General features: G+C 45.2%; 2 protein-coding genes across 2 annotated transcripts in view; both read right to left on the bottom strand.

The window, feature by feature from the left end:
* The window catches only part of SYCP2 (synaptonemal complex protein 2), a 70,767-nt gene extending 58,951 nt beyond the window's left edge, over positions 1-11,816 (bottom strand). Inside the window, exon 1 of the mRNA XM_024750225.1 lies at positions 11,714-11,816. The gene's annotated coding sequence lies outside the window, so the exon portion shown is untranslated. The remainder of the gene's footprint in view (positions 1-11,713) is intronic.
* The window catches only part of PPP1R3D (protein phosphatase 1 regulatory subunit 3D), a 5,144-nt gene continuing 2,079 nt past the window's right edge, over positions 11,772-14,836 (bottom strand). Inside the window, exon 3 of the mRNA XM_024750182.1 lies at positions 11,772-14,835. Within this exon, the coding sequence (XP_024605950.1) occupies positions 14,157-14,835 (679 nt within the window). The 3' untranslated portion in view covers positions 11,772-14,156. The remainder of the gene's footprint in view (position 14,836) is intronic.

Genomic DNA, 14,836 nt, shown 5'->3' with positions numbered 1-14,836 from the left:
TTGTAATAGAACCTCAGGAAATTCAACATAGAGGGGAAATTAATTACTTAATCCAGGAGGAATACAGGACTGTGTATCTTGAAGGCAACAAGAGGCACTAGTCAGTCTACTTTCTTGCAGACATGCCAGTAGAGATACTTAAGTGCCAGTGAGGACATACATAAGAGACATACAAAAGGGATGAGCAAAAAAATATCCTGCATTTCCAAAGATTAACTCCAGGGGGAAAAAATCTGATCCACAGAGAAACACTGATTCCACATACATAGGGAGCCAAGTATAAAGATGCTTCTGCAGCATCGTTCTGAGTGAGAAAATTCAAAAGTACTTAGATGGGAGCTACGAATGGGAGGGAGGGTAAGGAATGAATAAATAAAACGTGGCATATGCTAATCAATTTTGTAAAGATAACAGATAAAATGAACGAGAATTTTAGATATTTGCAGCCAAACAGTTTTAGTGATTAAAAAGCATGTTGCCAGATAATAAATACAGCATAATGCCACTTATATGCAAAAAGAAACTTTGTATTATTTATGATTATACCTCTAGGTACACATAAGTATACACATATTTGTGTGCATGCATGCGCCTGTGTGTGTGTGTGTGTGTGTGTGTGTGTGTAGAGTGACATTCACCTACACCACTCAGGACACTCTGACTATCTGTCAGCTTATTGGGGAGGAAGAGTAGAGAGTTGCACAGAACCATAATCAGCTATTTGGCAACGGGAAACTTCAGTTTTATTTGTAATTTATACTTACTTAACCTTTTTAAAAGTAAATTCATACTAAAATGCATCTAGGTGGGGTCCAAAACTTGGGATCAGTAAAATGTGGGTTTGGGTTATTGTGAGGGAAATGAAATCACAAGGCCAGCCTCTGCAATTAAGCAGCTAGAGTCCAGCTGCTCCATCCAAATCTATCCACGACTTAGCTGTGGTTTTGCCCCATCTGGTTATGGTTGCCTGCTCTAGCTTAAATATTCAATGGGTGACTCTAGGTCTGTGGCTAGCTGGGGATTCCAGTATACCAGCAATGATTCCAAGATCTCTAAATAGTTGGTAGTTGTTTTATCATTTTGCCTGGGAAACTGGGAATGCAGGGACCCACTGGTTTGCTTTCCCAATTCCCAACAAGGGGTGTACCTATTTTCTGCTTGGCTTCAATCTTTCTCTCTTTCTCCCCAGGCCATCACAGAAGATGGAAATTTAGCCCGTATTAACTCAATTATGGAGGTAAGAAATAAGTACTGAAGGTCAGCAACCAACAGGGGGATTAATGAGGAAACATAAGAGGAACAAGGTAGGCTAGAGAACCCTGAGCATCCACCACTGCCACTACACAATAGGCCTGAAAGCTGCAGGAGGGTCCATTCCTTGGAATAAAAAGACAAAGTTGAGGATATCACAGGATCACAAAGGAACAAAATGTGTAGAATAAAAAGTTGAGATATGAAGAAGAGATGCACACATTCCACTATCTATTCAATGAGAAATCCAGAAAAAATTTTTAAATAAAAAAGAGCAGTGGGATGGCAACAGCTGAATAATAGCCAAGAACTTTCCCAAATAAATATAAACATCCACAAGTTGAAAAAGTCCACGGAATTCCAGGATAAATAAGAAAAAGTACATCTAGACATACTGTGAGAACATTTCTGAGTAAGAATAAAAGAGAAAATCTTAAGTCACCACAGCAAAAACAAAACTCAAATGCATGCAAAAGAATAAACATAATAGATTCTCTGTTCTCACAATGCAATAAATTTAGAAATCAGCCACAAGATAGCTTCAAACTTCCTATATATTTGGAAATTTAAACACATACATGTGAATAGTCCATGGGATACAGAAAGATAGAAATGACAAAATATTTAAGTGACTAAGAAAATGTGAACATATAAAATCCTATAGGATACAACCAAATCAGCAGTTAAAGTACAATTCATAGACTTGGATGAATTAACTAAAAGGTGAGAAACAGAACTAGCCAAAAGAAAGAGATCCACAGGACCTCCAAATGGTAGTTATCAGACAAATACTTCAAAATAACTGAGTATTGTGTACATAATGATTATAATACAAGACTGAGAATTGTGGCAGAGAACTGGAAACTGGGGTGGGCAGTAAGGAAGGCCACAGAAAGTCTGAAAGAAGACCAAATAATCCTAAAAACAAGAATAGTCAATAACAAGATTATTAAGAAAAAATAAAATGGATGGTTTTAATAGCAGATTAGACACAGATGAAGTAAAAGAGAAATGGAAGTGGTATCAGAAGATAATATCTGGAATGAAGCAGAGACAAAAATATGGGGGGGTATCAGAAGTCAGATCAAGAACACAGACGAAGGAGGAGCTTCAAGATGGTGGAAGAGTAAGATGCAGAGATCACCTTCCTCCCCAGAAATACATCAGAAATACATCTACATGTGGTACAACTCCTACAGAACATCTACTGAACGCTGACAAAAGACCTCAGACCTCCCAAAAGGCAAGAAACTCCCCACGTACCTGGGTAGGGCAAACAAAACAAAACAAAACAAAACAAAACAAGGGACCGGCACCAGTGGGAGGGTGCTGTGAAGGAGAAAAGGTTTCCACACACTAGGAGCCCCTTCACTGGCAGGGATGGGAGGTGGGCAGAGGGGAAGCTTTGGAGCCACGGAGCAAAGCGCAGCAACGGGGGTGCATAGGGCAAAGCAGAGAGATTCCCGCACAGAGGATCGGTGCCAACCGGCACTCACCAGCCCGAGAGGCTTGTCTGCTCACCCACCGAGGAAGGCAGGGGCTGGGAGCTGAGGCTCGGGCTTCCATCAGATCGCAGGGAGAAGACTGGGGTTGGCGGCGTGAACACAGCCTGCAGGGGGTTAGTGCACCACGGCTGGCCGGGAGGGAGTCCGAGAAAAAGTCTGGAGCTGCCGAAGAGGCAAGAGACTTTTTCTTGCCTCTTTGTTTCCTGGTGCGCGAGGAGAGGGAATTTAAGAGCGCTGCTTAAAGGAGCTCCAGAGACGCGCGCGAGCCGCGGCTATCAGCGCGGAACCCAGAGATGGGCACGAGACGCTAAGGCTGCTGCCGCCGCCACCAAGAAGCCTGTGTGCGAACACAGGTCACTGTCCACACCTCCCTTCCCGGGAGCCTGTGCAGCCCGCCACCGCCAGGGTCCTGGGATCCAGGGACAACTCCCCCAAGAGAACGCACGGCGTGCCTCAAGCTGGTGCAACATCACGCTGGCCTCTGCCGCCGCAGGCCCACCCCGCCTCCGTGCCCCTCCCTCCCCACAGGCCTGAGTGAGCCAGAGCCACCAAATCAGCGGCTCCTTTAACCCTGTCCTGTCTGAGCAAAAAACAGATGCCCTCAGGCGACCTACACGCAGAGGCAGGGCCGAATCCAAAGCTGAACCCGGGAGCTGTGCGAACAAAGAAGAGAAAGGGAAATCTCTCTCAGCAGCCTCAGGAGCAGCAGATTAAATGTCCACAATCAACTTGATGTACCCTGCTGCTGTGTAATACATGAATAGACAACGAATCATCCCAAATTGAGGAAGTGGACTTTGGAAACAAAAATATATATATTTTTCTCCCTTTTTCTCTTTTTATGAGTGTGTATGTGTATGCTTCTGTGTGTGATTTTGTCTGCATAGCTTTGCTTCTACCATTTGTCCTAGGGTTCTGTCTGTCCCTTTTTTTATAATTACTTAAAAAATTTTTTTCTTAATAATTATTTATTTTATTATATTTTATCTTCTTCTTTCTTTTTTTTTCTCTCCCTTTTATTCTGAGCCGTGTGGAGCACAGGCTCTTGGTGCTCCAGCCAGGCATCAGTGCTGTGCCTCTGAGGTGGGAGAGCCAACTTCAGGACACTGGTCCACAAGAGACCTCCCAGCTCCACATAATATCAAACAGCAAAAATCTCCCAGATATCTCCATCTACACAACCCACTGAACCAACCTTAGCCACTGGGGACAGACACCAAAAACAATGGAAACTACAAACCTGCAGTCTTCGAAAAGGAGACCCCAAACACAGTAAGTTAAGCAAAATAAGAAGACAGAGAAACACACAGCAGATGAAGGAGCAAGGTAAAAACGCACCAGACCTAACAAATGAAGAGGAAATAGGCAGTGTACCTGAAAAAGAATTCAGAATAATGAGAGTAAAGATGATCCAAAATCTTGGAAATAGAATGGAGAAAATACAAAAAAACGTTTAACAAGGACCTAGAAGAACTAAAGAGCAAACAAACAGTTATGAACAACACAATAAATGAAACTAAAAATTCTCTAGAAGGGATCAATAGCAGAATAACTGAGGCAGAAGAACGGATAAGTGACCTGGAAGATAAAATAGTGGAAATAACTACTGCAGAGCAGAATAAAGAAAAAAGAATGAAAAGAACTGAGGACAGTCTCAGAGACCTCTGGGACAACATTAAATGCACAAACATTCGAATTATAGGGGTGCCATAAGAGGAAGAGAAAAAGAAAGGGACTCAGAAAATATTTGAAGAGATTACAGTTGAAAACTTCCCTAATATGGGAAAGGAAATAGTTAATCAAGTCCAGGAAGCACAGAGAGTCCCATACAGGATAAATCCAAAGAGAAACACGCCAAGACACATATTAATCAAACTATCAAAAATCAAAAAAAAAGAACAAATATTAAAAGGAGCAAGGGAAAAACAACACATAAGGGACTCCCCATAAGGTTAACAGCTGATCTTTCAGCAGAAACTCTGCAAGCCAGAAGGGAGTGGCAGGACATACTTAAAGCGATGAAGGAGCAAAACCTAAAACCAAGATTACTCTACCCAGCAAGGATCTCATTCAGATTTGAGGGAGAAATTAAAACCTTTAAAGACAAGCAAAAGCTAAGAGAATTCAGCACCACCAACACAACAAATGCTAAAGGAACTTCCCTAGGCAGGAAACACAAGAGAAAGAAAAGACCTACAATAATAACCCAAAATAATTGAGAAAATGGTAATAGGAACATAGATATTAATAATTACCTTAAATGTAAATTGATTAAATGTTCCAACCAAAAGACACAGATTGGCTGAATGGATACAAAAACAAGACCCTTATACATGCTGTCTACAAGAGACCCACTTCAGGCCTAGGGACACATACAGACTGAAAGTGAGGGGATGGAAAAAAATATTCCACGCAAAGGGAAATAAAAAGAAAGCTGGAGTAGCAACTCTCATATCAGACAAAATAGACTTTAAAACAAAGACTATTACAAGAGACAAAGAAGGACCCTACATAAAGATCGAGAGATCAATCCAAGAAGAAGATATAACAATTGTAAATATTTATGCACCCAACACAGGAGCACCTCAGTACATAAGGCAAATGCTAACAGCCATAAAAGGGGAAATCGACAGTAACACAATCATAGTAGGGGACTTCCAACACCCCACTTTCACCAATGGGCAGATCATCCAAAACGAAAATAAATAAGGAAACATAAGCTTTAAATGATACATTAAACAAGATGGACTTAATTGATACTTATAGGACATTCCATCCCAAAACAACAGAATACACATTCTTCTCAAGTGCTCATGGAACATTCTCCAGGATAGATCATATCTTGGGTCACAAATCAAGCCTTGGTAAATTTAAGAAAATTGAAATCGTATCAAGTATCTTTTCCGACCACAACGCTATGAGACTAAATATCGATTACAGGAACTGACGGGAATAAAGATGCAGCCCTACCAGAGGGTGGACTTGGGGATACGGGGAGGGGTAAGTTGGGACAGGGTGAGAGAGTGGCATGGACATATATACACCACCAAATGAAAATGGATAGCTAGTGGGAAGCAGCCGCTTAGCACAGGGAGATCAGCTTGGTGTTTTGTGACCGCCTGGAGGGGTGGGATGGGGAGGGTGGGAGGGAGGGAGATGCAGGAGGGAAGAGATATGGGGACATACGTATATGTATAAGTGATTCACTTTGTTATAAAGCAGAAACTAACACACCATAGTAGAGCAATTATACTCCAATAAAGACGTTAAAAAAAAAAAAAAAGAACAAAGAGGATAAGTTATAAAGTCCTACATATGTGTAACTATAATCCCAGGAGAGGAGATAGTGAATGTGACCAAAGCAATATCTAAGAAATGATGACTGAGAAGTTCCCAAAACCAATAAAATACATCAAACAATAGATTCAAAAAACCCCATGAACCCCAGCAGGGGGAAAAAAACACCCAAACCCTGGTGCACCACAGAAAACTGCTGAAAATCAAGATCAAAATCAAAATCAAATATCAAACTGCTGTCAGAGAGTAAAAAAGACAGGTTACTTTTAAGTAGCACCAATAAGACTAGTAGATGACCAATTGAAACTATGAAAGCCAAAAGACTTAGAATAATAACTTCTTTAAAGTGCTCTAAAATTGGACTTAAACTACACATTGAACAGATGGACCTAACAGACCTATACAGAACTTTTCATAGATCAGCTGAACACACATGCTTCTCAAGGACGCACAGAATATTCTCCAGGATAGATCATATGTTAGGCCACAAAAGAAGTGTTAATAAATTTAAGAAGACTGAAATCATATCAAGCATCTTTTCTGACCACAAATTGGGCAACCTAGAAGAAATGAAACCTAGGAGAAACATACAACCTATCAAGACTGAATCATGAAGAAACAAAATCTGAACAGACCAATTATTAGTAAGGAGATTGAACCAGTAATCAAAAACCTCCCAACAAGACAGGTCCAGGACCAGACGGGTTTGCCCAGTGAATTCTACCAAACATTTAAAGAACTACTAACACCAATCCTCAAACTCTTCCAAAAAATAGAAGAGCAAGGACACTTCCAAACTCATTTTATTAGCCAGGCTTATGCTGATACCAAAGCCAGACAAGAACACTGTGAGGAAAGAAACTAGAAAGTTCTGAAAGAAAAAACTGCAAGCTAGAGTTCTATAACCAACAAAAGTACTATTTAAAAATAAATGGAAGAATCATCCTATTTGTTATTAAAATGTATTACAAAGTTGCAATTACTAAAAACAGTATTAAAAATAGGAAATAGACAAATGGATCAATAACCAAAAGAGAATCCAAATGCATACCCAATATATATTGGAACTTCATATATGAGTAAGAAGGTTTTGCAAATAGTAAATGTAAATTAGTCAGTAAATGCTCCCAAATGCGCAAACTGGCTCTGGGAAAACTGACTCACCATATAAAAATATAACATCAAGCCCCTTATTTCCCGCACTCACAAAGCAAACTAGATGAATTAACTACCTAATGTAAAATGAAAATATTTAAAAACCATTAGAAGGAAACACAGGAGGATATCTCTATGACTCTGCAATGTGAAAACATTTAAAAAAAGCACAAAGCATAAAAAGTAATAGATATGAGCTTTCTGTACATCATTGTCTCCTTCTCTCTCACACACACACACATACATAATTTCATTAAGGACTCTCTGTTCACTCTTAATCCAGTACTCAGTATTGCCCCAGCAGGTCCTATAATCGTGAACACATTCACTGGCATAACTCACACCCTTCAAGCCCTAGAGAAACATTTCCTTTGCCTATGCCTTTAAAAGAAGGGGACTGCAGTCAATTACACTATTCTGTTTATTTTGTATGTTAGAAATCTTCCCTAATAATGATTGCAGGTTGTGCTGATACTGACATTTTAGTCTGCTTCAGAAAGGAGGTAAAATTTGAGCAACCTAAGTGCTCAGGTAAGAGAAAAGACATTAGTTAACTGTCAAATCCTTCCTCTGGCAGAGCAAAACTACAGTTGATTCTTGCGTAATGAAAAACTGCTTCCTAATCGTGCCAAACGTCCATTTTCTTGCTTCTCTTTGTATTCCAACTTGTGGCTCTGGAAGTACTAGCAACTAAGTGCACAGTGTTTGCAACAATTGCACATGGTGACTGAGAAACATTCTGTAGTTCTAAGCAATTGCTATTATTCTTTAATTTGTATATATGTAAATCTAGACAACCGCATGAACATGACATATTTACAGTTAGATGGCAAGCAAACACTAGAATGACTAAGTTTATTTTATAAGAATATTTAATAAGATTTATTCAAAAATAATTTCAGTGTATCAGAACAATTTTATTTAGATTAATGTTCGTTAGTAATTTGTATCTACCTTAATTTTAAGAAGAATTTAGTATTTCAGAAAATATTAAAGAAACAGTACCTTTTAATTTTTTACCCTTAGTTCACGTTTCTGGTAAACGTACTCAAATTAGTACATTTTGAACAAAACTACATGTTGTTTTAATCCTTAAATCATACTGTCAATACAACAGAAAATAAGTAAAATTCTTGACTATACTGATTTTGCTAAAATGAAAAGAAGTTTATGAAATGTGTACTAATTTACAAATTATATAGGTCATTATTACTTATCCAAAATTCGGCAGTCCATCATCAAATATCCATAATAAATGCGTTCAATTATCTTTGGTATTTTGCCAGCACTCGGTCATAAATATAATAGCGTCACACAAACTTTTCTACTTCATTACGATGAAGGTATCTGTGTGAAACTGAAGACTTTATTGCACCACGTGAAAACTCGATTGAAAAGTTTACGCACTTAAAATATTTCAGGGGCCTCTGTTTGTCCTCTTTCCCTAGGGTCAGCAACTGCTGGGGCAGGCCTGCCTATGGCGGAATGCTTCGCTGCATCACAGCTACAGCAACCTGAGTGTGAACTGGCCATGTCATCTCCAAGGTTACTCTGAGATATGACATACAGTGCAGAGGAATTACTTACGGCCAAGAGGCCACAAGGCTCACAAGACGGCTTAGTTCCTAGTCGACTTTTGTGCAAGAAGTCCGTCAAGGGGAAGGAAAATTAATTAATGTCTACCCAGGCAGAGTTTTTTTTAAGAAAAACTGAACTAAACGATCCAGCGACTCCTCCCTCCCTTCCAAGGCTAAATGCATACTGGCTCTAACAGAGCCCCAAACTGGGTACCATCCATGATACAAGACAAACATCTGCGACTGACAGGGAAGGCCAAGTCCTGAGGGAAACGTAAGCAACACACTCATCTTTCCACCGCCCTGAGTAAACAATTAAAAATACCTTTATGAAGCGCCACGCACGAGCACAAGGAACAACAGAACGACCTGAGAGACCCAGCACAGAATTATATTTTTTCAAGAGGAGTCTGGGGGGCGGGGGGTGGGGTCAACTAAGCGGGCTTGGCGCTCTGGTTTCCTTACAGGCAGCACAGGCCTTGGGACAAGATGAATGCGCACGCGCAGGCGGATGGCGGGAGGAAGGTTTAAAGAACACCCAACAACTTGACACAGGCATACATTCTCTCCGCAAAGCTGAATGAATGAATGCAGCAAAGCCCTCTGCGCCACCAGAGCAGACGTCCGACAGTTGGGACTGTGACGCCGGAAGCTGCCCGCGAGCCGGGGAGGAACCACCACCTTCTCCTGTCACCACTGAACAGTTACCACAAGCTACTTCACGACACCTGTAGTGGCAGCACCCACGACAGCCAGCGCACAGACCCGTTTCATCCTCCTTCTGCGACCGGGGACATCAGGACATGTGGCTCCCCCCGGAAACGGGGACCAGGGAGAAGGCGCTCGCGGCAAAAGGCTGCGGGACAGGGGCCGGGGAGGAAGGGCGGTGGCGACAGGGGAAACACGTGTGCGCACTTGGCTCTCCGGAGAGCAGAGAGCACGGGCCACTGCGAGGCCAGCTGCTAACCCCTCCCCGCCCCCCCCACACACACCTGGGCTCTGTTACATCGTTTCCGACGCTAAGCTGTGGGTTCCGCGCCCGCTCCGGAAGCCCCGGCCCGCCGCGTCTCCACCCGCGTCGCCCTCAATTTCGTGATTCCGGCCACTGCTCGCGTCCTTGGTCATCCCCCGACCAGCGGATCCGCGCTCCCCCCGCTCCCCCCAACCCCACCCGGGCCCTGGACACCCGCCGCAGGCCCCTCACGACCGCACGCCCCGCGACCCGTCGGCGCGAAGCCCGCACCGCCCATCGGACGCCCCGGCGGCGCCGCCGCCCCGGCCGTTTCCTCAACGGCTCGCCTCAACCGTCCGGAGGCCGCTCTCTCGCTCGCTCGCCCGCCCGCCCCCTGAGGCCCAGCCGACGCCGCAGCTCCACTCGCGCACCCCGCCGTCAGGGAAGTCCTCTCCGGCGCCCAGCTCAACCTGCCGGCTGGAGTAGGCCTCCACGCGTAGTCCCGCTGCCGCTGCCGCCCAGCTTCGCGTCTCCCTTAAGCGATCGCCGCGGCGCCTCACGCAGCCGAGGGAAGGCGGGAACTGCCAGTCCAATCGGCGTCGCGTGCGGTCGGCGCCGCGTCCAATCAGCGCCGCCGGCCTGACAGGCCCCGCCCCTCACGCCGGCGCAAGTGCCGCCCGAGGCCGGAACCGGGGCCGCCGTGGTGGGCAAGGCTCAGGGCCTCAGGTAAGTGGGCCGGCCGCGCCCCGACACCGACCCCTGACGCCGGTCGGCCGGCGGCCGCGCCGCGAAGCTCTCCCCGCACGGACGCGCCGCGAGAGAAGGCGACAGTGTCCCTCCTCTGCCTGCAGGACTTGAACCTGGAGGGCCGGAAGCGCCGGCGGCTCAAGAAGACTCCAGGGCTCCCGACAGCCACCCGCGAAGGCTGGAAGGGGCCGCAGTGACACGGGGGCACTCGGCGGACCCGCGGGGACACGATGGTCAGAGTGCCCTGAGACAGGCGCACGCTGCGGGCCAGCAGAGGGCAGCGTAACCACTCCGGGCCTGTCCCCGCTGACAGCCGCGCTCCACCCCGCCCCGCCTTACGTTCCGGCCCCGCCCTGCCCCGCCCCTGCCAGGGTTTCGTGGAAGCAGGGCCTGCGAGTGCCTGCCCTCTCGGTAGCCTGAACCCCAGACCCTGGGGCACAGAGCGCTGAGGCCATCTAGGCTTGGCACTGAGGGGACTCATCAACAGTGTATTCCCAGGCTTTTTAGAATGTTTCAATTTAAAGTATCAGTTTAAATGATAAAAGCAATGGATGCTTGTGGTGTGAACTGTGCAAGCAACTCAGAAGTAATTACAGCCGACAAGCACAAAAAATTAAAAGCTAGTGATTTCTCACCTTGCCACTTTTTAGTAGAGAGAAGAAAAATGTCAGAGCCCTTTTCATTATTATACAATTCAACCTTATTTGAATTGTTTTTAAATAGGTTTTTAGATGATGATGTCAGATGGAAAATCTTATCACTCAATCCGAATGGGCTTTCAATTAAATGTAACAAGCTCTTACTGGGTACATCTCATCACATGGCAGAGAGAGATTGGGCTTTGGTGTGGGTTCGAATGCTAGCTTTGCTGCTTACCAGCTGTAGGGCTCTAGGTGAGCTCCTTAAACCTCCCCGAGCTTCATTCATTTCAGCTGAGAAAATGGGGAAATTATCTACCAGGTAGTGCAATTTTCAGAATTAAATGAAATCAAATACATACAGCACCTAACATTTTAGGCAAGCAAATAAGAGAGGACACAATAAGTGTTAGTTTCCTTGCCCTGTGTTCAAAGCTTTGTAATTGAGTAAGAGTCACGATCGGGGTGCTGGGGGGGAAGGCAGATACACACTAGTTATTCCATATACAGGCTTCAGTAAGCACTAAGGAAGTACAGTAACTGTCCCATCCCTTATGTCCCACTCGAGCTTTCTTCACATGTAATACTGACCTGGCATAAAAGGGTGTCTTTCGGTTTCTCAAAGACATACACAACTGTGCTACTGAAGTTGAGGTGCCATCATACGATGCATTTATTTACTTATCTAGCCAAGGTCCTAAATGTGACAGCCTTTTAGGAAGGATAAGACTTATGTGTGAAATGACAATCAGCATGCTTCGAAAGCCTTGTTTCACAGTAATTAGACCACAAGAAAAACACACTTCAACTAACCACTTGTGCCCATATACTTCAATATTTAGGCTTAGGTGAAGACACCTTAAATGGCAGGTATTAAAATATGTTTGGGAAGACAACCCAAGAATTGCACAATCCACAACAAAATTTGAACATCTAGGCCACATAACTGTGTTTTCAGGCCTGAGAATCTCCTTAAGCTGTTCCAAAGCTTCTTTATTAACTAGACAGGTATATTTAAGCTTTAAAATTTTTTAAACGATTTTTCAAAGGCACATGGAGATTCTCTTAATATTAAAGATATAACATTTACTTCATATTCCGTGACCAGAACCTTTTTGGTAAGTGACCTTCATATGGATTATAAGATTCTCTACATGCCTTTACATAGCAATACATTTGCCAGCTCTAGCTCATACCTGAACGCTGTGGACAACTGCCTTGCACGCTGGGCTGGGACCCAGGCCTTCACAGGCTTGCTGAACTAACTGGACAGTTTGTCAAATAGCAGGAAATGCAACCAGGCTTCTCTCCCTCTTGCGGGTCAATGGCGTACACAGTGCTAACAGCCAACGATTCTTCAATTTAGTCACAATATTTTAAATCAAAGTTCCATATTCTTAGATCAGAAGGTACCAAAGAAAGCCACCCCTATTGATGGAATTTTAAAAACAACACAGTTGCAATTATAAGAAAGAAATTGGTTAAAAGGCAAAATGTGTCCTTTACATACTTATTTGACAAATGGCAACAAGCATTCAAAAATTTAGAGTCAGTGCATTGGTGACAGCTATCACAAAATTGATTACACTGGTTTCAGCTGTCTCAGAAACAAGCTTCCTAAGTTGGAGACCGTGTCCATCTTAGCTGGGTTTTCACACCTCAGTGCTAGCACCTGCCGTCAGACCACCACTCAGCACCAAAAACTATCACCAGCCCCTCACTGAGGTTTTAAGTTCTTGTGGCAGTCTGCAGGGGACAATGGCCTTGACTTCTTGGTTGGAGATTTAAAAAAAAAAAAACAACAACAGCATTTAACATTTTAAAATTGGGAAACAAGTCCAGATGAGGTTATAAACTTTTCTATCTGAAGGCACAAAGAACAAAGTTGGCAGGTAGCTGATAAAACCAGGCATATATAAATACAGTTTAAAACACTTAAAAAGTATAAATATTTGTGTATTGTTTTTCCTCCAGTCTGGCTGTTGCTGAAAATACCTGCTAGTTCCACTTGGTAGCGTGATTTCTGAAAGATGACTGCTGGAACCTTTGACGCTCAAGAAGACATAGAGTCACCTTAATTCATCAAAAAGGTCATCGCAAAGGGCATCGTTGCCCGAAATTCCATAGAGTTGCCTGAAAACTGAAATAACTTAAGGCAGAATTTCTTTAAATATTTAGGTAGTTCAAATCTAACCAGAATGGCCTGATTAAGTGCAGATACATAATTTTCAAACATGTACAAGAATAATACATGACGTGCGAAAAGAGACTGCAGAAAGGGCTGGCTCCTTTGCTAGTTAAAAGTTTTAAGCATTTTCTTCCTTACAATTGCTGATGCAGGAGACACACAGCCTAACCGGGCAGCCTGAACTCCCAGGAATGGTTGTACGATGACCAGATGAGGCATAAATTTCTTGCCTATTAATAGTTTCCCGGCTGTTAGAAGCCTACAGACATTGGCAAGAAAATGTGATCACAGGTTTTTCTTGTCCCGGGGCAGGAATGCCACAAGGGACCATAATGGGGGTCACACTGTACATTGTTTACAATGGGCACAAACACACAAAATGACTTTTTTTTCTTTTTTAGCTTATTAAATCCAGAATGTTCCAAAGAAGGCATCCACCAAGGGTAAAAAGTCCCAATGTCACAATGATGATAAATAACAGCTATATTCACAGAGACCCAATCAGGACACACGCAAAAGCCACAGGCTTTCCCAGCGGGAGGATGCAGGCCTTTCCAAAACCACCTGCCTGGGCCTTCTTCAGAGGGGCCAACGCACCCATGAGTCTACCCACCCAGCACCCCGCCCCAGCACAGGACACAGCTCGGCCTTCTGGCACCTGAGGTTTTTAGACCAAGTGACACAGACGATGCAAGCAGAAGACAGGACGGGCCATGCCAGCACACCTTACAGTGGGAAGTGAGGTCAAACGACCTCGGTTAGGAGATGGGGTGTGAGAAAGGGCCACTGCCCAGATGCGAGAGCCCAGCCAGGAAGTGAGCGCGGGTGCGGCCTGCGCGCGGAGTCTCAGATGAAGTGAATCCAGCTCTCCTCGCACTCCCCGCGCGGCATGTGCAGCGCATGGTTGCGGCACGTGAGGCTGTAGTCGCGGCCGTCGTTGTTGTCCCAGTACTCGGCGCCGGCCACACAGTAGCGCAGCGCGAAGTGCACGCGGGAGCCGAGCTCCAGCAGGAAGGGCGGCACCGGGAAGCCGAAGGTGAAGACGTCCTCGGCGCCCTCAGTGCCCGCCGGCCCGCGCCACCGTGCCACAGCCTCGTGCACACTGCGCCAGTCGGAGAACGTGTAGCGCACCACCACCTGCTTCTCGAAGGCCAGGTTGCGCACGCGCGCCGTACCGCTGATGCCCAGGTCTGAGCAGGTGACGCGCTCCAGACACACGAGCTGCCGCCCCAGGCGCTCGCCGAAGTCAGGGGTCTCGACGGGTGGCGGGAAGTCAGGCACCAGGCACTGCAGGGTGAACTCCAGGTCCTGGCTGCTGCAGCACAGGTCCGAGTTGATGGCGAGCCGCGACAACACGTGCAGCGGCACGGACGGGTCGTCCCCCGCGTTGAACACCTTGACCTGCGCCAGCTCCAGGCCCAGAGCGTCGGCGAAGCGCACGCGGTGCTGCCGGCTGCAGCCCGGCCGGCACGCAGCGCCCTGCGCGCCTGCGCCTTTACTGCGGCGCTCAGGCGAGCTGGGCAGCG

The sequence above is a fragment of the Neophocaena asiaeorientalis genome, unplaced genomic scaffold (assembly GCF_003031525.2).
Source record: "Neophocaena asiaeorientalis asiaeorientalis breed wild unplaced genomic scaffold, Neophocaena_asiaeorientalis_V1.1 scaffold606, whole genome shotgun sequence".
In the NCBI taxonomy this organism is placed as follows: Eukaryota; Metazoa; Chordata; class Mammalia; order Artiodactyla; family Phocoenidae; genus Neophocaena; species Neophocaena asiaeorientalis.
Note: the sequence above shows the minus strand (reverse complement) of the source record. Positions and strands in the feature narration are given on the sequence as shown.